Source organism: Penicillium hordei (genome assembly GCF_028827395.1).
Source record: "Penicillium hordei strain IBT 12815 chromosome Unknown utg000002l_segment0_segment0, whole genome shotgun sequence".
NCBI lineage: Eukaryota > Fungi > Ascomycota > Eurotiomycetes > Eurotiales > Aspergillaceae > Penicillium > Penicillium hordei.
The window spans coordinates 4,812,576-4,836,482 of NW_026623143.1; the positions used below are offsets into that span (position 1 = coordinate 4,812,576).

Here is a 23,907-nt window from a genome sequence, read left to right on the forward strand (position 1 = left end):
GGTGCTGTCTTACTTTTGAATCCTGAACCTTAAGGGTAACTAATTCCGCGTGCAGCCGGTTTGGAATGTTTAATTCAGAAACCATAGATTATTCCCGATTTAAGATTCGGACTCCGGTACTCTATACTGGTAGCCCGGAGTACTATAGTCCAACACAGCCATCTTACCCAGACAGACACACAGACACACAGACACACAGGCACAGACACACAGACACGGAAAATCTTCCAAAAAACATGCCCTAATAAACGAGTCAGCCCCCAAATCCAACGTGGGCACAGTAATGAGACATAGCCCCTCGTCTTGCATACACCTACTACGTACCCATCTGCAGTTACGTGGAGCACGTTTAATTCACTCACACATCCTCCGGATGGAGTCCTCCGTATGAAGTCCTTCGTAGTTGCTCGGTGCTCCGTCCGGTGGCAGGGGGCTCCGTAGGACAGGGATCAATCCCACCACTGACCACACATGTAAAATCCATATTTCCGGATCCTGCGCAAGCCATGTCTGACTATCCCCGAACCCAGTTCCCATGAACGGATCTTCCCCAGCGGAATTCCGAGAAGAGATCCCAGACAGATCCGATGGAATATGATACACGTTCGATGGGAATAGATTAATTCAATGCAGGTGTGTTGCGCTTGGGCCTGGCTTGGTTCCTTTTTAATTTATTTTCTCCCACCTCTTGGAGTTAGCTGCGAAATGTTTCTGGGTATTTCCATTTTCTTACTGGGGTTTTTAAGATCTGTAAAGGCCGGTATTTGACCGATTTGCTTAGTGGGTATTTTGATTTGGTTCAATGGTCTCGTTCAAAACAATGCACAAGGGTGGTTGGGAGATTTTGGATTTCCGTGACTGGTAACGATGGCTCATAATTACACAGGTGAAGTACAAGGGGAGAGAAATGTATCAATTGTTGTTCAGATGGCCCCTTAACCACAGACGCCTGGATGAGTAAAATGGAAAATAGAACTTGGAATAGGAACAAAAAAAATAAGTAGTTGGAATGTGGCATAAAATTCACTCCTGCATCTCTGTATCCTCGGTAGGCTTCGAAGGCTCCTCGCCGAACAGTTCATCGTCGTTGTCTTCATGGTCAGACGTCGCAGCTTGAACTTCGGCTTGCACTTCCTCTTCCTCTTCCTCATCCTCATCCTCGTCATCATCCGCAATACGACGAGAGGCCTTGCCACGACGACGCGGCGCAGTCTCTTCAGCCGGCTCGTCGTCATCACCAAATAGATCATCCTTGTCTTCACCAGCAGACCCAGCAGACCCAGCAGCCTCTTCGTCATCAGAATCAACAACCATCTCACTGCTCTTGTACTTGCCAGGCTTCTCAGACTTGGCAGCCTGAGCCTTCCCGCCCGATCGGCGTTCCAAGCGGCGACGCTTCTTGGGCGCCGTCTCGCCTTCACTCTCGGCCGCGCTGTGCGCAGCAGCATCGCCTTCATCTTCATCCGCGATGAAATCATCCCCGCCCTTCTTCTTGCGCTTGCTGGTAGCCTTCTTCTTGCGCTTGACACGGTCACCGGTCTCGGAGTCCTGGGTCAATTCGGCATCCTCGCGAGCGCGCTCGTCTTCAGCGCGCTGCGCGGCATGTCGTTGCACTTCTTCGACCATCTGTGCGCGCTCCTCGGCGATGCGCTTCTTGCGCTCCATCTCGACCTCTTGGGCCTTGCGCAGCTCCTCTTCCCGGATCCGCGTGGCTTCTTCGCGGGCTTCACGGGCTTGCTGGAGCTTCGCGGCGTTCTTCTCTTCGTACTCCTTCTGGCTTTGCATGGCTCGGTCAAGCTGCTTGCTGATCGTGCGACCCATGTTGGCTCGCTGCTCCAATGCGGCGCTGGGGTAGGGCGGGTTCTTCTCCTTGGAAAGACGCTCGAAAGTTTCGATGGCCTCCTTGAGACCCTCCGCTGCCTCTTGGACATCCTGGAGCGTCTTCTGAGTAGGCTGTAGACCGTATGCGAGCGAGGCGATTTGGTTCTGCACGAAAGCAACGTTGAACTGCAGGTGAAGTTGATCCGGAGAGATGTCGCGTGCGCGCGTGGCGTAGTCTAGTGCTGTCTTCATTGCGGCCAAGTTCGCCTCCTGCTTGCCTCGCAGCCACCATACACGACCAAGACAAGCCAGGATTTGCACATCGCGCTGGCGATCCTTCGACAATGCAGCCTCGTAGTGTTCGATTGACCGTGAGAACTGGCGGAGCTCAGCGAAGACATGTCCCAAGTTGAGGTACACGCTGGGGTCCTTGAGCGTATCGCGAATCTTGGACAAGATTTGCACAGCAGAGCTGTGGTCTTTCTTGTCATCGATCAGGGCGATCGCAATACCTTGGGCCGCATATGCGTTCTTGGGGTCCAGTTGGAGAGCCTTGTCGAAGAACTCCACGGCACGCTGGTAAATCTTACGACGCTTTTCCTTCTCTTGATCTGTGTCTCGGCGCATGTCACGGGCGGCAAGAAGATGCACATTGCCCATTCCAGTCAACGCGTAGCGATCATGCTTGTCATAGTACTGCAACGTGTGCTTGAAATGACGTTGCTCGCTATCTTCAGCAAGGTTGGCGACTCGCTTCTTCGCCTTGCTGAGATACCATCCGTAGAGCGACCGAACTTCCAGATTTGTGCTGTCCGCTTCGTAAAGCTTGCCAATCCTCTTCGGGCCCTCATCTGTAGGGCTTTGGCGAAGGGCAATATATGTCAGGCGTGCATTGGCTTCCGTGTAGTCAGCGTGACGCTCCAGAAGACCTTCGTAGACCTTCTTGGCTTCGTCCCACATGTCGGCTGCCTCGTAAGTCCGTCCAAGGTTGTAGCTGATTGTGGTGACGAGCGCATCGGTATCAGTGCCATCCTCTTTTTCTTTGGATTGCACACAGGCGTTGAGCGCAGACTGGAACAAGCCACGAGCCAGGGCGATCTTCTCATTCTGGTATAGGAAGCAGCCCATGTTGTTGAGGAGCTGCGGCGGGAGACTCTCCCTAAGAGCGGCGTTCTGCTTATCCTGGTCCTCGATATCAGGTCGAGCATCCTCGGGAATATCAGCAATCTGGATCTGTTCCAGTTGGGTCAGACATTGCATGCTCTTATCTGGAGCCGTGCCCTCGTAGAGACGAGAAAGATAAACAAGAACCGACTCATCAGGTGAGATATTTTGCTTCTCATCCTTCCACATAGAGCGCACTGACTCAAGCAGAGTGATAGCTCGCTTTGCCTCGGTCGACTTGTCTTCCTTGCTGCCTGACTTCTGGGCAGCGAAGACTTCTTCCGCATGAATAGCAGCAAGGAGGGTCATCGCCTCCGGGTTCTTCGATTGCTGAACAATCTTCTCGAGTCGGAACTTGGCACCGTCAAAGTCCTTGTTCGTGATCTGCATTTGCACAGCGCCGAATTTGGCGGGAAGATAGCCTTTGTCGACTCCACCACGGGCTTGATCCGAACGGTTGTAAAACTCTGTAGCACGGGCATCGTCGCCTTCATAGTGCGACTTACGACCAAGAAGGTACCAGCCGTCACTAGCAATAGACATAACATCTGTATGCTCGATGGCTTTGCGTGCCAATGTCTCGACGGTGGAATATGATTTGCGGAGGAGGAAGTAGCTGGCGAACAAGGAGCAAGTCATCGGGTATTCCTTGTCCAGCTTGAACGCCTTTTGGGTGTATTGAGTCATGGCTAATTTGTACATTGACCCGAACATAGGGTCGGTGGTAGCTCGGCGAGAGCTGTCGTGGAGGTAGTAAACTGCGAGCAGGACGTTGGCGACCTTAGACTCGGGGTTCTGCATAGCGATGGTGATTAGTTAATTTCTATGAAACAAAAACTTGTAGTGTTTTTCGTAACATACCAGAGACAGCGATCTCTCCCAGGCTACCTTGGCTTGATCCTTGAAGCCCAGCTGCCATAGGCAGCATCCTAGACCAATACGAGGATCAGGGTCTGTGAGGTTAGGCATCTTGATCAGAGCCTTTTGGTATCCTTCGAGCGCATCTGCGTATCTTCCTAGCATGTAATGCGCGCGGGCGCGTCCCAGAATAGCCATGATGTTCCTGCCACCAAAGGCCTTGGATGACTCGTCGAAACATTTCAGAGCTTGACGTAGCGACTCGACTCTTTCTGAGGTATCAATCGCGCCCGGACGAACAGCACGAGGCGGGTATAGTGATGCACGAAGGAGGCACAGGACACCACGCGCCAGGAAAAGAGGAGGATAAGCAGGGTTGAGTCGTGAGGCCTCGTTCAATGTCGATGTCGCAAGTTGGAGGTAGTGATCTTTGGTTTTGGCTTCTGAGTATAGTTCCCCTTCAGGTGCAACTCGAGGAGCGTGTCGGCTCTTCAGGAGCAGCATCCAGCAGATCCAACCCAGCAGACCAAGTTTCTCCTTTGTCGCTCCGTGGGCGACGGAGGCCAGACCCTTAGTCAAGATGTCGATGGCATGGTCGATCTGCTTGCGCTTTGCGTAGGCGAGCGCAATGATCACCCAGAAATTCTTGGCCGCTTTTTCGTTCTCCAAGAGGGTGCAAAGCTCAGTCGGGTCATCGGGGAGCTCGAGCAAGCTGACCTCGACTTCACTGTCGAAGCTGGATGCGGGAATGTCGATAGCATCGGGGATGTCGGAAAAGCGCAGGTTGCTCAATGGGCTAGCTGAAGGTACAGCATCACCGTTGAGGCCATTGGTTTGGCCATTCTCAAGAGGCGCCATGGTGTGTCCGGGGACGGGAGGGATGAGGCCACTTTTCGAGTAGGTATGCGATTGTAGGAGCCTCAACTCATGATCAAGCGAGGCGGTCCATCAAATAAATTTCGGGATTAGGACCGGTGAGGTAAGCGACCTCGAAATGGGAGAAAACGCGAAAAAGTGACTCTCGGAGACTAACAGCGCGGCGATGAGAAGGTGAGAATTAAACGATTGGAGTGGCCGGGCTGCACCGCCACAGGCCGCCACACCGCATACATCGAACAAGCGCATTCTCACCTTTTCTGGTCTAAATCATTGCTCTTCAATTATTTTGGAATAAAATAGAGCAAAATAAATGGAGGAAATGACATTTACTATATTTACCAATGGGATATCTAGGTTAGGTATTCAAATCATTGCAACCAGCTTGTTACAACTTTGCAGAAGCAAGCAACACTGACCAGCACCACAAAAATAAGACCAAGCTCACTCCAGTGATGCAGGCGACCATAGGACTCAACATATCCAGCTGAAGCAGCAACCTTCTGGCCATCTACTGCATGATCGGCTTTGATCGAACCGGCCAACTCGGATGGGAAGCGGCCCGTTTCGAAGAACTGATCCATGAGTTGATCCTTCTCGCCCCAGCGTGCTGTCAGCCAGTCCTCAAACTCCTTCTGGTCATCAAGAGGAATCTTTGAGACCTGGAAGCGTCTCCAATGCATGTTTACTGATGTCGGCGGTCGTCCTTGCAGATATGTGGAGCGGAGTGTGAAGTATTTATCGGGATAACTTCCTTTTCTATAGATAAAGGTGAGTACTGTCCCAGTAACAGGAAAGAAGGAAAAAGGAAAAAGGAAAAAGGAAAAAGGAAAAAGGAAAAAGGAAAAGAAAGGAAAAGAAAACATACGGTGGGCCTTCATAGGCTATAGTGCAGTCATAAACCCAGTCTACAGTTCCCCGCAACTGCTGAAGACAGAAGAACAGCCCTGTAGACCGCGGAAGAACCATGTGGTTGAATGAAGGCAGTCCCTGTTTCAACCCCCAAGCGTCACTGCGTCGCTTGGTATTGATGGATAGGTTTGTCCCCTCGGGGAATATTAGCAACCACATGGGATCGTACTGTGGGCGGGCTGAGTTGGAGCCGGTGTAAAGTGTCTTGAGTTTCTCCAAACGATGCTGAAGCCTTGGTTTGTCGGATGTCCACTTGCGAGCCATGAAGATGAAACCGTAGAACATCATGCCAGTGCCCACAATAGGGATATACTTCAGCGACTCTTTCAGGATGATGAAGATGCGGCCATGCATCTGGTTGGTGTATGCAACCCACCAGAGGTAGACCCAATCAGTGTAGACCTGGTGGTTTGAGATCATGACGAGACGCTCCGGGAACCTGGTCTCCAGCAATCCATCTTTCGATATATGGATTTGTCCACGTACGCTAGTATCGCCACTGATCCGGAAAAGCGTTGGAGAACTCCATTGGGTGACAGCACCGAGAACCAGTCCAAAACATTGTTTTGTATATGCCATATACGAATAGTAGTAATATTTGTTGATCAGATACAGCGGGGCGCCGATTATTTGCGTCACGCAGATCGCCATTATACAGCAATCTGCCCATGTTATCAGCAGAAGCGAGCGCAGTAGCTGCATGGGAATGCCATGTTTGAGACGGGGCTCGGAAGGTGGTTTGGTCGAGAGCTTCTGAAGATCCCCGGGATCCTCGGCGGTCGGTGGCTTGCGCTGTCGAACCTCGGCAGGCTCCATAGTAGAAATTTGGAGATCCGGGGGATCTCTGTTGTAAAAAGCCAAGTATTAGACTGGAAGCTAGTGAATGCTTCTACAGCTGTACAGAGCCCACACGTAGAAATGGTCTGGTCGGATGCGGAGATAGTGATGGTCGATAGTATGGGCTCAGAACACAACAAAAGCTAGGCAGAAGCTAGAAGATGAAATGACTTGCCATGCTCCAGGGTAAAGAAGGGGGGTTATAAGAGAATAGATTGTGGAATCCAAAGCGATAAGTGTTGAAGAGCTGGACAAGTTGGAGAGTTTTGAATAGTTGGAGGGGAAAATCAGGCGGATCTTGTGGATCCAAAATGACGGTCACAGCCTCATAACGTCACGTTAACTTTCTCATGTATTTACTTGACAACTCTCTTTCTTTGTGATAGATCTCTCGGAGACCCCTCTGAGATCCTGGATCTCTAAAACCACCTTTTGTGTCAGCTCATTACCAGTTCCTATCTTGGGTTGAAAGATGGCGTGTTGATGTGAGTAACTCAGGTCGAATCCTCCTGGAGTCCTCCTAGCTTATGCACATGACCAAGGTCGATAGGCCTGCGATCCTCCTTACAATATGCTCTGCAACATCCTTCGCAGGAGTCCCCGCCTCACCTTCCGCCATTTTTCCACGTCTCAACCACGTCACGAGATCAAAGACATCGGCTCTTTGTCTCAGCGCCTAATACCAAAATACCAAGGTGTGGCTTGGAGCTGGCTTGGAGCTGTCTTGGACCAGTCTTGTTTCTGATTCGAAGACTAATGCATCTTCTTAGAATCCTGCGACGGGGAGCTCCTGTGTCTCCAGTGGCCAGCACCGCCGCGAAATATCTTCCTGGTGCGCAAAGACTGCGCCCCGGCGGTTACCGATTCCCTGGTTGAATTCGTCAAGTAAGATCGAGACATGCCCATGGAAACCAACTTGGCCCAAGGCTGACATCTTCAAGTCATGTTTCCTCTACATACCCATCTATCGCGGTGATTCTCGAGTCAAAGACTGCCGCTGAAGTACATTCGTCACTCTCTTTCCCTGTCTACTCGGTTTCTCTCGACGAAAAAACGACCGCGCTTCACGATAAAGTCGACCTCACGGTGACTCTGGGGGGGATGGCACGATTCTACATGCAGCGTCCCTCTTCGCGACCTGTTCCAATGTTCCGCCCGTTCTATCATTCAGCATGGGTACGTTGGGCTTTTTGAGTGAGTGGAAGTTCTCAGAGTTTAAGCGAGCTTTCCGAGAAGTCTACATGTCTGGAGCCGGAGCAGGGGATCGAACGCCTGTGTTGGAAGATATCCCGGGAGCGGCACCCACAAAACAGGAAACTGAGATGGGTCCGACCGGGTGGTCCTCCGTCCGGGGCAAATCAATGGGCTCTACGCGCGGGGCCCGCATTCTGATGCGCAATCGGTTGAAAGTAGGACTGTTTACCGCCGACGGAACCGAAACCACACCTATCCGGACCAAGACCGACCAGGGCCAGGGTGTGTATGTGATGAATGAGCTCCTCATCCACCGTGGCAAGGAACCCCACTTGGCTGTGGTAGATGTGTTTGTGGGTGGGCGGTTCCTGACCGAGGCTGTGGCAGATGGAATTATAATTTCCACGCCGACGGGAAGTACAGCCTACAGCCTGAGTAGTGGGGGTAGCATTGTGCATCCTCTAGTCCCGTCTATCCTTTTGACGCCTATTTGCCCGCGTAGCCTCAGCTTCCGGCCATTGGTTCTCCCTTCCAGTACCCCGATAACGCTACGGCTAAGCGAAAAGAACCGTGGGCGCGAACTCGAAGTTAGTCTGGATGGGGTCAATTTAGGTAAAGGGATGGCAGTTGGTATGGAAGTTCGAGTTTGGAATGAGGAGATGCGTCATGGGAAGAATGAGTGGCAAGGTGGTGTACCCAGTGTGATGCGACGGAGTGTGGGATATGAAGCCCACGAGGGCTGGGTTGGTGGATTGAATGGATTGTTGAAGTTCAATCATCCATTTGGAGAGCCATAACACTATAATGTACAATACAATCTACAACATATCTGTTGATCCAGTGTTAAAATAAAATAGAAATCTATTTTGTATAAAAAGTGAGCCGTGGATCCAATCCCCCAATGGATTGTTCTGATTGGTAGACGCTTGTTTTCTGTAGATGAACTTCCAAAGTACTCTATCTCAGGGGATCATCTCTTTCCCCCCTTTCTCTCTCCATTCTTCCCCAACTCTCAGCTTGTTCTTCTTTTTTGATCCTCTTTACGTCTGATATTGCTTGATTCTCGAGCATCCTCGCAGTGCGAGGGCCGCTCCTGATTTTCCTCTAAAAAAGGTACCCATTTCTACCCCTCCTTCGGCTCCCTTGATACTCTCTCTCCCCTTGTCCCGGGAACTTCGTGTGTTCGATTATCTTGACAAGGAAAATATCATGAAACGTTCTTTGGATCATTCTTTCCCTGAATGCAGTCACTGATCCCCGTTTATTAGCGCTAGCCGGTCTGGAAGGCCTCAGGAGGTCTCGGCGCATTCGTTTACACCATCCCCCCCCCTCCGACCACCCCCCCTGTGCGACCTGTGAAGTCCTTTGAACAATGACTTCGTATGGAAAGTATGTAACCGTACTATATCTTACTCCGAGTCTGGTGGCATCTTACTCACCCTCCATAGCAACATGTACGCGTCGGAGCAGTTCATGAATCCGGGGCCAGCCCCCCGGCCCCCTACCGATCGACCCAAATTGACCCTACCCACCAACAGCACAACCTCCTCCTTCGGTCAGATGAGCTTGGACTCTCCGATCACACCCGGTCCATCCTCGGCCAATCTTTCGCTTTTCCCCAACACCACCAACCCTTCGCTGGCTATGACCCGGAGTAATACCGGCCAAAATGGAATCTCGATCATCAAAGAAGGCACCGTCCGCTGCAAAGAGGACAAATTCTTGGCAACCTGGAACACACGTTACTTGATTCTACGTGAATATAAACTCGAATTTTTAAAGAGTGATTCTGGCAAGGTAGTGATTACCTTCCCTTTGTCCTCGGTCACCGCTGTCGCTCGCTCCGAGGATTCCAAGATGGCCTTCGAGGTCACTCGCTTAGCCAACCCCAAGGATGCAAACTCCAAAACTGCGCTCCTTGCCCGCGACCTACCTACCAAGACCATTACCTGCGAGGTTAAATCCGACGATGAAATCTATGAGTGGATTGACAAGATCTACGAGCGCTGCCCTGGAATGGGCGGCGTCAGCAACCCCACAAACTTCAGTCACCGTGTTCATGTCGGCTTCGACCCAAATACCGGCGCTTTTGTGGGCTTGCCTCCAGAGTGGGAGAAGCTTTTGACATCCTCGGCTATCACCAAGGAAGACTACAAGAAGAACCCCCAGGCTGTCATTGAGGTTCTTGAATTCTACTCAGATATCAAGATGCGTGAGCAGAATCCGCAATACTACGCTGGAATCAACTCCCCGCCCAATGGTAATGGTCAACCCAAGGCATACGGTAATAGTGTTGGGAGCTCCATTGCACCCCCGCGTCCTCCCCCGCCAGGACCTATGCAGCGCCTTGATAGCGGTCAGTCGAAACAGTCTGACGGTTCTATGCGCTCTGCGTCGTCCTCGGTTGGACAGGCGGACCGTGCTGCAGACCACCAGCAGCAAGTGGAACGGATGAAGGAAATGGCTGACCAAGAGCGTCGCCGCGTGGAGGAGGAACGTCGCAACAAGGAGGAGCAAGATGCTTACAACGCATCCATCCCGCAGACCCGTCCTAATATGGCTCAACAGGAGCTTGGTGGATATAGTGGCGACGAGCCGTCACAGAATAGCCGCTATCAACCAAGCCGCCCGGCCCCTCAGGCTCCAAGCTCTGCTACTCGCCAGCAAGACCCCCGGCAGCTCACCGCACAGCGTCCTGCACCGGCGCCACCGTCGCAGAGTCCCTACGGTCAAAGCGCGCCCCGAGCACCGGGTGCTCCCAGGGCTGATGACCGCCAGGGCTCCCCAAGCTCCCGCTATCCTCCCAGTGACCCCCGAGCCCCAGGCTCAGCGAACCGTCCTCAGCAAAACGGCTCCAAGGGACAGGCCGGTCCCCCTCCAACACGCCTGCCGGCTCCCGTTCAAGCTGTGAAGCCGTTGAACATTGCCAACAAGCAGAACGGGACCAAGCAGGCCGTCCCCGATGGCGTTCGCCAAGCCGAAGCTGCTCTTACCAAGAAGGCAGATCAGCCGCGCCAGAAGGAGGTGCGCATGTCAGCCATGTCAGAGAACGAGGTCATGGAGCGGCTAAGATCTGTCGTATCCAAGGACAACCCGAACGAGTCTTACAGCAAGCAGCGCAAGATTGGTCAGGGTGCGTCTGGATCCGTGTATGTGGCGCGGGTTAAGGAAAGCGCACCTTCAGGTGTTGCCCACGAGCTTTACCGGACCTACGGCCCACGCTGCCAGGTGGCCATCAAGCAGATGGACCTGCGTAGTCAGCCGCGCAAGGAGTTAATCGTCAACGAGATTATTGTCATGAAGGACAGCCAGCACCCGAATATTGTCAACTTCCTCGACTCATTCTTGCAGGAATCAAGTAATGAACTCTGGGTTGTCATGGAGTTCATGGAGGGTGGCGCGTTGACTGATGTGATTGATAATAACCCAGTAATCACTGAAGGTCAGATCGCGACAATTTGTGCTGAGGTATGTGTTCCACCCAATGGTTGTTTTTCATCTAGTTACTAACATTTGACCAAAAGACTTGCAAGGGTCTGGCCCACCTGCACAACCAGAGCATCATCCACCGTGATATCAAGAGTGACAACGTCCTCCTCGACCGTGTCGGCCACGTCAAGATCACTGATTTCGGCTTCTGCGCCAAGCTGACCGAACACAAGAACAAGCGCGCTACCATGGTCGGTACCCCTTACTGGATGGCACCCGAAGTAGTCAAGCAGAAGGAGTATGGCCCGAAGGTTGACTGCTGGTCGCTGGGCATCATGGCCATCGAAATGATCGAGTCGGAGCCCCCCTACCTGAATGAAGAGCCCCTCAAGGCCCTCTACCTTATTGCCACCAATGGAACCCCCCGTCTCAAGAAGCCCGAGAAGCTAAGCAAGGAGCTCAAGGCTTTCCTGAGCGTCTGCCTATGTGTCAATGTTCACAGCCGCGCTTCTGCTGACGAGCTCCTCGCCCACGAATTCCTGCAAACCGGATGCAGCCTAGCTAGTCTGGCTGAGTTGCTCCGCTGGAAGAAGGCTACCGGCTAGTAAATAACCGAGGTTTCACTTTTGCTCTTCATTTACTACACATTGGAGCAACAACACCTGGGTCCCATTTACTCGTCTTCGTTTAGATGTCCATCTCCCTTTGACATTCTCACAGGAACCACCCTCTTCCCCCGTGTTCCTTTGCCCGTCTCCTTCACTGCACTCTTCATTGGAGGTATCATTGCTGGTCTGCTCTACTTACTTATCATACACAACCCTGGGCGTGGATAATTTGGCGTTTGATCTGTTTGATCTTTTTTTTTCCCCTCCCTTTCAACTTCTCTTCAACGCTTGCACAAAACACATACCATGTTTCCCCCCTATGACGTTCACGATTTTGCAACTTGCACTGTATTATGTGCCCTTGCACAAAAGCGAAGAATAGTTTAAAATCCCATCTGACTTTGATTTGATTTCATGAACAAAATAGTAAGCTGCTTATGCGGCCTTTGTCACGACCATTAAATAGGATCTAATATATCATTGACAAGCGTAAAACTAGTATATAGCAATTCATATGGAGTACATAAAGAACAAAAGAAACCCAAACCCTGAAACCTCCCCCAGCAAAAGAAAATCAAGGCAACTCCTCCCTAACAGCCCTCCCCAATCCCCCACTAGCCTCACTAAACAAAACCCCAGTGAAAACACTCTCCCCCTCAGAAGCCGTCCAACGCCCCGCATCCGTAAGTCTCTGTTTCCAAACACTCTGCTCAGGCACAGAGAGATCCTTCCAAGCTTGCAGCTTCTCCTCCTCAACCCGCTCGGACTCGTCCGCAGATGCAGACACAGCAGTCTCGATAATGACGCTCTCCTCGGCATTCTGACCTGCAGTGCACCGCACAATGACAGATAGGGACTGCGGCGCGATGGTTTCAAGATCAGCGGGTGCGGCACCGGCGCGGTGTATACGGTCCAGGATTTCGCGGAGGGATTGAATCTGCGAGTCTGTGGAAACGATAGTTGCCACTGGGATATCGGTGCCAATGCCGCTTCCGCGGGGCGCAAGAAGTGTATCGAAATACGTCAGCTTATCCCGTGGGGGTAGGACGTATTCCCGTGCGATGGCTCCGCGGATGCTCTCTGGGAGCCATTCTGTGGCGCCGAGGACTGGCGGGGTTCCGCCGCGGATCTCGGCGAAGGCGAGCATTGAGATGCAGATTGCGGATATGGAGAATAGTAGAATGATGATGCTGTAGACTAGTTCCCAGATCTCGGAGGGGCCTGGGGTGACGAGGACGTAGCGTGGGGTGCGGGAGGAGGTTGGGAAGGGGGATAGTGGGAATGTGTGTACGACGACGGTGTTGCCCATGCTGACCGAAGCGAGTTTGATGTTCTGTGGACCGACGTCTGGGGTTACGGGGTGTTGGGGTGCGATGAAGGTTGAGAAGGTGAGTTTTGTCATTGAGAAGGGGTGCACGTCGCGAAGGGTTGTGTAGGGGCGGAAGTTGCTGTAACCGCGGTTTGGTCCGTATTCTAGGGTAAATAGAGGGATGGAGTTATCGCTGCCGCTGGCTGCGATGACCGTTTGTTGTTGGCCTTGCGGGTTTGTTCCGAGTTGACAGATATCGAGTCCTAGCCCAATCTTCAAGGTTCGAGGGAGCTTGCGACGTCGTAGGATTTTGGACTTGCTTGATTTCGCATTGGGAAGTTCAAGAAGGACGAGCTCGCTACCCCCACGGTTTGGAGCGTTTAGGAGGAGGAGCAGGGTTCCGGGTGAGAGGAATCGCAGAGCGCGGAACTTGGGCCGTGCTGTGCGGGCTCCGCTGGCAGGCAGAGGAATGGTATAAACGGAGCGGACATCGGGGGAGCTGTTGGGGCGGCTAGAGGACGCGATCTCGCCAACCATGACATCTGGGCCGTTGGTATATGCCACAAGGAACCGGCCGTGTGCACCGTCAGTCTTTTCCGAGTCGTGTTCGAGGCTGACAAAATCCAGGTCCTCGGCCTCTTCATTGCCGCTTAATTGAATGCGACCAATTATATCCTTCTCACTCGGCGTCTCTGTAGCGCGGAAGAACACAATCTCACCGGATGGTGCCAGACCCGTCGCAACGGCTCCGATCCGTGTATGTTCCCCAGTGTCATCATTCCCTTTCGGCCACGGCGAGAGTCTTGTCACTCGCTGGTATGTATCAGAAGAGCCTGGACCGTTCTTCGTTCGGAAGAGTGACGCTTGCGACAAAGCTATAGCCTTTCCGGGAGTAACCTCTTCCTTCGCGCTGTCTTCGGCGCCCTGTGTATTCGAACCAGCAACAGCGGTGGTCTTCTGTGGCACCTCAAACCGGAATGCGCGAAGATGCTGATTGTTGTTCTTTTTCTGCTGTTCGACCGAGCTATTTATACCGGCAAGGGCAACAAGCAAGCCTGCCTTGTCCCCAACCAGCGGGGCCGCAGCCAGCGATGTTACCGAGTCTTCATCGCGCGATAGGTTCAATTCAACGGCCTCTGTGATCTCGCTGCGACGCGATGTGTCAAGCAAAGACTATACAGAAAACAACGATTAGCATTCGCATGTCGAGAGAGGGGGTTTCCTCGAAATAGTGGGACTTGCGATCTTGTTTCCAACTCCACTACGCCCCTCGCCGCCTCCGCCGCCGACTAGAAGTCGACCGCTATTGCGAGGGTCAAAGTCTGCAGCGAAGAGCGGACACGAGAGTGTCAATTTGGCGGAGTGTACTGTGGGCGCCATTGTTGTAGACCAAGTAGAGTGTAAAGAGGACAGATGGGATGACGGAGGTGCCCCGGATTCTTGGCGCGGTGGCCGGATCTGGGTACGCCATGTCTGGTTAGCGTGATGAACGAAAAAAAAAAAAAAAAAACTATACTGTATAGATCTACAGATGACACTGCACTGCTCTGCTTTGATAGATATGGGAAGAAGATGAAATTAAAAAAAAAGTGAATAATATTTTAGCATGCACTAAGTATTCTAAGCCTCGATTTCCTGGGAAGTGAACTCGGGCAGGCGCTTGCGGATATCCTCCCATGTCTCATCGCCCTCAACAAGCGACTTGACAGCCTGCAGGATCTCGTCCTCGCTGGCACGGACCTGCTTGGTGGTATCGCGGTCACGCAGGGTGAAGGTGCTGTCCTGGACGGATTGGAAGTCAACGGTGATACCGAAGGGTGTGCCCAGCTCGTCGTTGCGAGAGTAACGCTTGCCGATACTGGCGGAAGAGTCATCGACACGGTTGGAGACACCGGCCTTGCGCAGCTTCGAGGTCAGACGCTGGGTCAGAGGCTTGAAGGAGGCGTGGGTGGAGAGGGGAACCAGCAGGACCTTTGTGGGGGCAACAGCAGGAGGGAAAGAAAGGACCTATAGAGAGTATCGTTAGTACCAGCGCTCATGGCAAAAGAATACAGAAAGGAAAACCTACACCACGGGTCTCATCACCGGCGCGGGACCAGTAGGAGTGCTCGATAATACTGTACAGAATACGTCCAATACCGAAGGAGGGCTCGATCACGTTGGGGGTGTACTCGCGGACATTCTCAACACGGGTACGCTTCTCAATCTTGATCAGGTCCTTCTCGATCTCAACCTTGCCAGATCCAACACCCTCAACATCGACCTCAATCTTGCCATCCTTCTGGAGGTCAAGAGACAGCTTCTCGCGCAGCTCTTGGGACAGAGCCTCAATAGCTGCCTCGACGGTCTTGGCGTCCTTCTTGAACTTGGGACCGAACTTCTTCTTCTCGAGGTCAATCTGGTACTCCTCGATACGCAGAGGCTCAGTACGGGCCTGGCGCACCACGAGAGGGGCACCGGTCTTCTCCTTGTGAACAGTCAGATCGTAAGCGGAGCGGTCAGCACAACCGACACACTCAATCCAGCCGTAACTGGTCTGCAACTCGGCATCCCAGCAGTCAGTAGCATAGTGAGCCATCTCATTGGCCATGTGCTGACGGAAGCGCAGCTTAGTGGGGTCAACACCCAGCTTCAACAGGAAGGACTGAATGCGGGCCAGGAAATAGCCCAGAGTCTCGTTGTCGACCAGTCCGGTCTCAACGGCCTTGCCGATGGTCATCTTGGTCAGCTTGGTGCTGCCGGACAGCTGCACATTACGGTCGAGCAAGGTCAACTCAGTATCCTTGACCTCATCGAAGCGAGCGTGCTTCTTGCCACCCTCTGGGTCGACGTAGTGCTCAATCTCAGCCATCAGGAACTCGCGCACACGCAGGAGACCGGCGCGGGGGGAAATCTCGTTACGGAACGACTTGCCAATGGAGGCAGAGGCGAACGGCATCGACTGCTGGTTGAACTCCAGGAGCTTAGCGAAGTTCAGGAACTGACCCTGGGCAGTCTCGGGACGCAGGTATCCAGGCATATTGGCGCTGGGGCCAATGGAGGTCTGGAACATAAGGTTGAAGGAGACCGGGGGCAGCACTTCGCCGCCGGTGACGGGGTTGCGGATGTCGTGCTTCTTGATGAGCTGCTCCAGCTCGGGACCACCGAAGTTGTCAATCTGTGCGAGGGTCTCCTCGTACTCCTTGACCAAGGCATCATCCAGCTTCTTAGCCTCGGTGCCCTTGGCCTTTCTCTTCTTCTTGGCCTCCTTCTCCTCGTCCACCTCAACTTTCTCGCCGCGCGCCTGCTTGTCTCCCTTGAGGCGGGCCTCGAGAACCTCCTCAACCAAGTGGTCAGCACGGAAGATCTCGCCAGTCTTGGGGTCCTTGCACATCCAGTCGGCGAACTTGTCCACATGTCCACTGGTCTTGAGGATGTCGTGGGGGGTCAGCATGGTGGTGTCGACCTCGAGCATATCCTCCTCGAGCACGAAGTGCTTGCGCCACAAATCGGTCATGTTGGCGATCAGGGCGGTTCCAGGTGGGCCATAATCGTACAGACCGGACACACCACCGTAAATTTCGAAGGAGGGGGTGTAGAACATGCGGCGGCGGAGCATGGAGTCCAGCACCGTGCGGTCGACGGCCTGGCCGGTCTTGGTATTGACGGTAGCCATCTTGACGTTTCGTTTGAGGGTCTTCGGGGGAGGGGTGTAGGTCCTAAACTGAGTCCGAAAGAAAGACGGAGGGGAAAGAAAAGAGCGGGGGGGAAATCGCAGGCGCGGCAATTGAGTCATCCACTATGCAGCCCCTCAGACACCACCGAGAGGACAAAAAGACAAGGGGTATAGAACGAGAGAGAGCGACCAATTGGGTCAATCTTTTTCTTTTTCTTTTTATTCAGGGGATTGATAACCGCACCCTTTGAATCCTCGCACGTCCTGTCTATATTTTTAGTACCGCCTTCCTAATAGGGGTCGGCGCTAATTTCTGCCATGTTTTCTGCCACTACTATATGAATTCTAGTTTATATCATGTTCGTGCCTCTATTCTTTTATGATTGACTTAATTGGGGAATCTGGTCATATGCCTGACTAATCTTGTCCATTCTTAGTGCTGAAGCACTCGGCCTAGCTGCCTGCACAGCTTAGGAGAGATAAAGATGGAAAGAGATAGGAAGATGGAGGGACATGAGGGAAGATAAATAGAACAAGGTCAAAGAAGTGCAAAAAGTGGGAGAGGTAGAGGGAAAATTGCAGGAACAAAATTAATGAAGGACATAATGGTGTCGCATTTGGTCTGGCCGAGACGGGCTAGTTAGGAACGAACCAGGATGTGCGACCTTGATCTAAAACTGGATCTGTCTGGAATTGCGTATCTGTCACTATTGATAGAGATCAACCACCCGAGATTTTTCATGCTCTTTGCGATATCTATGATACCGTCATTTGATCAAATGCTTCTAAGCTCCGGTGCAGATGTCACAACTCTCACGGGACCAGTACTCAATGCCCGCCGCCTTGGCTAGTCGCTATGGCCACACATGGTGACTTGACTGATAAAAAGTAGCGCTAGTGGAATGCTAGTTTGGCTTCAGAAACTTTTCGTCTTTACTTGATGTCGCATCAACACCTTGATACGTTTTCATCCGGAGAGTATCAAGGGATGTGTTAGAAGACAAGAAGATAAGGTAGGACAGATGGTCAAGCAACCGTAATTCCTGATTGGGGGAGTTGGAACGTCTGTGGTATCTTTGAAGTGATCTTAGACGATTCTGATAGCATCTAGGAGTGAATAGTAAAGCACTGTCTACTGGGGTATCTAAAATAACTTTATGTCTTTGCCTTCCAGGAACGGGCTTAATGGTGACTTTGGTAGCGACCACCTAGCCAAGAGATGAAGATCAGGAAGACTCAATTTGACTTATGCAATTTTTTATGATAGCGGAGCCTATAACGTCAGGCCGGTCTAATAACCAGATATAGCCGTCGAAAATGAGACCTGCCAAACAGGATTTAAAGGTATTTGAGCTTACCAAGGAGGATTCAGCTTTGAATTGAAGTATAGACTCAAACTTTTGAAAAAAAAAAAAAAAAAAAAAAAAAAAAAAAAAAAAAAGAAGGGCTTATAATCGTCCACCCGCAAGAACAAAGCATTCTGCACCGAATTCTGCTATTTAGTGGGCAATTGCGGCTAAGTGGAGGGTACACTATCATGTAGAGACTTCGGAAATCGTACGATCCTTGATTTATTTGTCAAATCAGATAGATAAAGATGCAGTAGACATGAGATTAAGGGACAGAAGATAATAGTCATGTTCCTCGTATTGTGGACTTCCACACTCCGAGACAGGCGCTTTGCTAATTTTCGTTATGAGAGGCACTGAGCAGCAACTCGTATTGAATCTCTGAAAAGTGAAGATCTTGTAAGACAAATTTAGTTTTTGTAGGAGGGAGTATAGGAAATTTTGACTATGGACGGCCCAGATAGTCAAGGTTTATACTCTGTACGTCTAATACATCAGGTCCAATCAGCGACGCCATGGGTACGGGACAGGCCCCACATCATGCACCATGGTGGATGCCAAGGTTATAACAGACTTGAATAAACACTACAACTACCACGGTTATCATATACATAGAAAAGTCTCTTGCACAAGATGTGCTTTTTGCACTGCCTTCGTATACATTAAAAAGACATCCAAAGGCAACATCCAAAGAGACATCACAAGCCCATTTTAGCGGGCGACTATGCTTGTAACAAATCAATGGAAGCACGGGTAAATATTCGTTATATTTAGATCTTCGTTTAATGCAGTCTCATCATTCCCACCCTTTAGTGTCGAGCCACCATTCATCCTTTTCCGGTGGCTTGATGAGTCCGAATAAGGCAAAGTTAGCATCGGGGCATTCTTCAGTAGGCTCAACGAAGGCGGCTTGCGAAAACCCTGAGATGTGCCTAAGAGACTGGAGTATAAGTTACTTGATGTGAGTATACTGAGCATCACATACAGTTCTTCGGTCAATGTACCAAAAATGAGCTTCGATATTGAATGTATGCGTGGCTTGATGCCGCAGCGTAAAAACTTTCTAATGTATGCGTTGAATTTAGTCTCTGACACGAGAAATACAAAAAGAGGTTTGGATGGACATCAGAGTAAGCTACGGGCAAATTTTTTCGAATAGACTCACGCATATAATCGTTCATATTCCAGAACTCCTGATAGTCTAGGGGCTCTCTGGGGGCATTTTCCCAGACAACAAATGTGATAAAGCCTCCTGGGACCACCGGGCCATTGCATTTTCTCTTGAAAACCGAGCAGGTCGGGACAACATCACAACACATCTTCTTCAGTCTCTTCAGAGCCACTAGTTCGATGATTGATTTCGTCTAATTGATTTCGTCGGTACGGCCTGTTTAGCTCGAGTCTCGGACTTAGAAAACTCTGGTCTATGCATGGGGAGTTGGGCGGAGATGCGCATAAACGCCTGCTTCTTGCTCGGGTCATCGGCACTATAACAAAGGAATTTACCCGCGGTGTATGCAGGGCCGTGACCAAATTTAATATTTTCCTGGGTGGTGGCTATAGCTGTTTCTTCAAGCTTCTAGGTGATGACCCAGGTTCGGCAGGGCAAGGCGGGGCGATCTTCGGCTTCATACTTCTCGTCGGTACTGACCGTGGTGTCATCACGGTCAACAAGGAAATGGGGGTCGCCGTACTGCATCTTGAATTGATGAAATGGTGTTATGTAAAAAAAAAAAATTTGATAGATGGAAAAGGTTGAAAGGCTGGGTGTTGCAGGAGAAAAAGTTGACAGACTGGGATATGGGCCCCCCTTAGGCCCTAAACAGGAACCAAGGTTTTTGTCATGGTCTAGTGGTAAAATAGGCTGTATGTTTCCCACAGAAGTGAGTTGATGAAGGAAGCGTGACGAGTGCGTCCTGGCAACTAACAGTGAAACCCTGAAGTAACTAGATCCGTGGACCCGTGGACGATCAAATTTTTGACTAGTACTAGGTAGGCGTCAATCAAAAACTACCCATCTTTTGACTGTTTCTCTAAGCTTGTACCAATGAAGCACAGGGATTATACTATATCAGTTGCCTAAATCTCGGTGCCTTTATGGATATCTGTGGATCATTTCTTGGCCACGAGGTTGATCCTTTGAGTATGGACTAATGAGGACTGGATGCTCAATAGTTAACTCAGTTAACTACATAGCTACCTAGGTGGACGGAGTATGTAGTTAATCACTCATTGGGGTTGTCTGATTAGTCACGTGTTGAAGCTGAACAGGTCACTGAGCCTGATTCTGATCGCCCTCATAAAAGCGGTGGCAGCTAAGAAAAGGAAAAAATATGGTACATAGAAGTCACATAGTTGTATATATCTCCGATTTCTAGCTAATACCCTTCTTTATTTATTTTTCTTCTAAAGAGGAGGTCTTAAAAGTCGCAAGGTCAAATCGCAGATTGTCGCCCCGGGGAAACGATTGTCCGAAATAATTTATTTCTCGGCGATCTTTACATTTTCTATTGGCCTTCAACAGCAGCACTCTACCCCCTCAGCTTTCAAAAATGGTTGTCCCTGGACGATCTGGACCGCCTCCGGGCGTTATGGGCGATATTAAAACCGGCAACAAGCTGCGCCGGAAGATGAACCATGTTAAGCGCAAGAGAGCCAAAGATGCTGCGCGCCGAGAGGAGCGCTACGCTTTCAAGAAAGAAGAAGCCAAGAACCCCAAGTTGAAGGAAGAACGACTTCGCCGCAACATTCCTCTGACCCTCGAGCGGAAACGTGTATGGAACGAAGCCGACAACGACACCGAAGAAACTGGTCTGGGATTGAGCGTTGACGTTGAGCGCATCAAGCGCGCAAAGAAGGAAGAAGAAGACGAGCTCAATCGGCCATTAGAAGAGGGCGAGGATGATAGCGAGGCTCCGGAATCAGACAACGAGTCAGTCGACAGTATGCTCGAATCGGACAACAGTGAAGATGAAGATGAAGATGAGGGTGAGGAAAAGGACGACGACAAAAATGCTAGCCGTGGCCGGAAGAAGACCTCTCTCCGAACTGCGACAGAGCGTGCCACAAGTCCTACCCAGTCCACACGCAGCACAAACCTCAGCCTCGCTCCTGAAGCATTGGCCGCCAAATTCCCTACACTCTTCACCGAGGGACCCCCACCCACCCCGAAAATCCTTATCACCACCGGCCTCAACTCTACCCTTCACGACCAAGCCGAGACCCTGACCGAAGTGTTCCCGAACAGCGTGTACATCCGGCGTAATGCTCACCGCTACTCGCACAAATTCTCAATCCGCGAGATTTCCAAATTCGCCGCAAACCGTAATTTCACAACGGTCGTCGTGTTGAATGAGGACCAGAAACGTCCCTCTGGGCTAACGATGGTGCACTTGCCAGTCGGCCCGACTTTCCACTTCACCATTAGCAACTGGATCGAAGGAAAGCGCCTTCCAGGACACGGCCGAGCCACCGAGCACTGGCCCGAGCTGATCCTCAATAACTTCCGTACCCCTCTCGGTCTTTTGACTGCCCATTTGTTCCGCTCACTCTTCCCACCTCAGCCGGAGTTCGAGGGGCGACAGGTTGTCACTTTGCACAACCAGCGTGATTACATTTTCGTCCGTCGTCACCGCTACGTCTTCCGTGAGAAGCGTGAGACCGAGAAGGCTGTCGTTGGTGCTGACGGCAAGGAAATGCTAGGTGCTGAGGGCATCCGCACCGGTCTACAGGAACTAGGACCACGCTTCACTTTAAAGCTGCGTCGTGTTGATAAGGGCATCCAGCGTGCCAGTGGCCAGGAGTGGGAGTGGAAGGGTGGAATGGAGAAGACGAGGACTCTGTTCCAACTGTAAATGTCTCTTTATGTTGTTATTCTCGGTTTTGCATGGGGTTCGAGGGGAGTTATATCCAAAAGCTTGTCTGGTTTCATTGCAATGGACAAAATTCACGTATTCTACAAACCTTCATGGACACTTACTCTACAAGACATGGAGGCCGTGCCGGCTCCATGGTTGGTTACTTATACAAAAACATTCATTAACTGTTCCTCTTCAAGACCAAACTCCCTCCCAAAACGTACGAGGATGACCGGTGATATCTTGTCACATGATATGGCGATGCTAACGTCTTTTTTTCATTCAAGTTAATCCGTTACATCCATCTTAGTAACCAACGAGACGCATTCAATGCACTCGACCATTGACCTCTCAACTAGATTGAGGCGTCGACCGATGTCCTTAGTATCATGAAAACAAGTGCCATCAAAGTGGTGTACCAAGATACAACGAGTCAATTGGGATCGTGGTGCATCAACTGCTCTGTAGCACTCTGCCTCGAATCTGGGCAAATCTACCTGTGCAATGGTTCCAATCCTTCTCTTCCTACGGAGGATATGAGAGCAAGAGAGCTGCATAGAAAAAGCAAAGTTGTATAGCCAAGCTTGCCGGTAGTTGGTGTTACATATCGATCGCATTACCCAGCCAAGTAATTTGCGAGTACTGGCAGTCTGCGAGAGTGTCTGCTTAGGAAACAACCAGCAAGTACTGCATTTCATTTCCTCGTTTCCTGTCTTATAACAAGTTTAAAATGCTGTAAAAAAAGGGAAAAGAAGACGTGATTCTCAACAGTACATCGCCCAGATGGTCATCCGACCGCGAACTATGGCCCCAAGGGGATCTAACCCAGGCCTGTGCCTCGTTAAGAGAACAATATTGCAAGTCTGACATTGCTCTTAGCTACGGCACTACCCAGGTCTATGCTACGAATACCCTTAACTTTATACAGATTCCCACAATGAGACCAGCCCTAGTAGCGTGAGATTGCTTTTTGCATAAACATCAAGATATTATTTTCTCTTTTAACACATCTAGTATAATAATTAGAGCTGAAAGATAAAAAGACATCATGTTAATGTATGTAATCCCAAGAACAGTAGATGTAGTATAAACATGGAGATAAGAAATTCAATATTGCTTATCTCCGGTATCAGCCAAGTCACGAGACGATCTCCCGATCTCTCGTACCTGAACCAATGACAATAGAGGGAAAAGAAAAAAGAATACTACTTTGTACATCATACACCACCACAGGTCCCTCTCCTTCCTCCAAATATGAATACCTCCCCGCGCCGCCTCCTCTTCATAGCCTCAATAGGCAATCCAGCCCCCTACCACAACACCCGACACAGCGCCGGCCACCTCCTCCTCGACGCCTTAAAACCACTCCTCGAAACAACCCTCCCAAACACAGGCATCTACCACGAAACATGGCAAAGTCCATCCCTCATGAACATAACAGGCCCAAAACTCGTACGTCGGCTAGAACAATGGGCAACCGAGCGAGCAAGCCGTCTTGAAAGGATCGCCAATGTCGCCGCAACTCGTTCATCCTCGTCTTCAACTCCCCCAAACTTCCCTACACAAACTACATACCCCACAACCCTCGTCATCCTCCACGACGAACTATCTATTGCGCAAGGAAAGCTCCGTGTCATACGTGGCGGGCCTGAGACTTTTAGTTTGCGAGGGCATCGCGGTCTTATGAGTATCTGTGAGACACTGCGTAAGAAGGGATTGTATCCGCGCTCGTCTGGGGCGAGTAAGAATGTTACCGGGCCATTGGCGGATCTATCGATCTTGCGCGTTGGTCTTGGTATTGGTCGGCCGTCGTCACATGAGACGGCTGCTGTTTCGAAGTATGTGCTCGGGACTGTTACTGATCAGGAGCTTAAGGCTTATCATGCTGCGGCGATGCCTGTGGTGCAGACTATTCAAGACGAGCTTTTCAGACCTGCGGGGAAGGTCTGATGTTTGATATTTGGTGATGTATATAGTGTGAATTTTGTTGGAGTACAATACAAATTATACCCGCTTCTCCCAGCATGATGTTCATATG

General features: G+C 50.9%; 9 protein-coding genes across 9 annotated transcripts; 4 read left to right on the forward strand and 5 right to left on the reverse strand.

Annotated features, from left to right (window-relative positions):
* Positions 1 to 1,023: 1,023 nt before the first annotated feature.
* On the reverse strand, positions 1,024 to 4,701 carry N7537_005144 (putative RNA polymerase II transcription elongation factor (Ctr9); the record flags this gene model as incomplete). Its single annotated transcript, XM_056896201.1, has 2 exons — positions 1,024 to 3,780; positions 3,847 to 4,701. The coding sequence occupies 2 exons, from the start codon at positions 4,699 to 4,701 to the stop codon at positions 1,024 to 1,026; spliced, it is 3,612 nt and encodes a 1,203-aa protein (XP_056755949.1).
* Positions 4,702 to 5,090: 389 nt separating this feature from the next.
* Positions 5,091 to 6,447, reverse strand: N7537_005145 (lysophospholipid acyltransferase family protein; the record flags this gene model as incomplete). The annotated part of the gene is made up of 2 exons (XM_056896202.1): positions 5,091 to 5,478; positions 5,588 to 6,447. 2 exons carry the CDS (start codon positions 6,445 to 6,447, stop codon positions 5,091 to 5,093), a joined length of 1,248 nt encoding a protein of 415 aa, XP_056755950.1.
* A 592-nt stretch (positions 6,448 to 7,039) lies between these two features.
* Positions 7,040 to 8,459, forward strand: N7537_005146 (NADH kinase POS5; the record flags this gene model as incomplete). Its single annotated transcript, XM_056896203.1, has 4 exons — positions 7,040 to 7,163; positions 7,239 to 7,353; positions 7,410 to 7,644; positions 7,689 to 8,459. The coding sequence occupies 4 exons, from the start codon at positions 7,040 to 7,042 to the stop codon at positions 8,457 to 8,459; spliced, it is 1,245 nt and encodes a 414-aa protein (XP_056755951.1).
* Positions 8,460 to 9,114: 655 nt separating this feature from the next.
* On the forward strand, positions 9,115 to 11,696 carry N7537_005147 (serine/threonine protein kinase CLA4; the record flags this gene model as incomplete). The annotated part of the gene is made up of 2 exons (XM_056896204.1): positions 9,115 to 11,130; positions 11,187 to 11,696. 2 exons carry the CDS (start codon positions 9,115 to 9,117, stop codon positions 11,694 to 11,696), a joined length of 2,526 nt encoding a protein of 841 aa, XP_056755952.1.
* Positions 11,697 to 12,273: 577 nt separating this feature from the next.
* Positions 12,274 to 14,388, reverse strand: N7537_005148 (uncharacterized protein; the record flags this gene model as incomplete). Its single annotated transcript, XM_056896205.1, has 2 exons — positions 12,274 to 14,181; positions 14,266 to 14,388. The coding sequence occupies 2 exons, from the start codon at positions 14,386 to 14,388 to the stop codon at positions 12,274 to 12,276; spliced, it is 2,031 nt and encodes a 676-aa protein (XP_056755953.1).
* Positions 14,389 to 14,628: 240 nt separating this feature from the next.
* N7537_005149 (glycine--tRNA ligase) lies at positions 14,629 to 16,663 on the reverse strand (the record flags this gene model as incomplete). The annotated part of the gene is made up of 2 exons (XM_056896206.1): positions 14,629 to 15,015; positions 15,077 to 16,663. The coding sequence occupies 2 exons, from the start codon at positions 16,661 to 16,663 to the stop codon at positions 14,629 to 14,631; spliced, it is 1,974 nt and encodes a 657-aa protein (XP_056755954.1).
* Positions 16,664 to 18,808: 2,145 nt separating this feature from the next.
* On the reverse strand, positions 18,809 to 19,711 carry N7537_005150 (uncharacterized protein; the record flags this gene model as incomplete). The annotated part of the gene is made up of 4 exons (XM_056896207.1): positions 18,809 to 18,944; positions 18,998 to 19,100; positions 19,178 to 19,292; positions 19,664 to 19,711. The coding sequence occupies 4 exons, from the start codon at positions 19,709 to 19,711 to the stop codon at positions 18,809 to 18,811; spliced, it is 402 nt and encodes a 133-aa protein (XP_056755955.1).
* Positions 19,712 to 20,564: 853 nt separating this feature from the next.
* On the forward strand, positions 20,565 to 21,866 carry N7537_005151 (rRNA-binding ribosome biosynthesis protein RPF1; the record flags this gene model as incomplete). Its single annotated transcript, XM_056896208.1, has 1 exon — positions 20,565 to 21,866. One exon carries the CDS (start codon positions 20,565 to 20,567, stop codon positions 21,864 to 21,866), a length of 1,302 nt encoding a protein of 433 aa, XP_056755956.1.
* Positions 21,867 to 23,123: 1,257 nt separating this feature from the next.
* Positions 23,124 to 23,819, forward strand: N7537_005152 (uncharacterized protein; the record flags this gene model as incomplete). Its single annotated transcript, XM_056896209.1, has 1 exon — positions 23,124 to 23,819. The coding sequence occupies one exon, from the start codon at positions 23,124 to 23,126 to the stop codon at positions 23,817 to 23,819; it is 696 nt and encodes a 231-aa protein (XP_056755957.1).
* Positions 23,820 to 23,907: the final 88 nt, after the last annotated feature.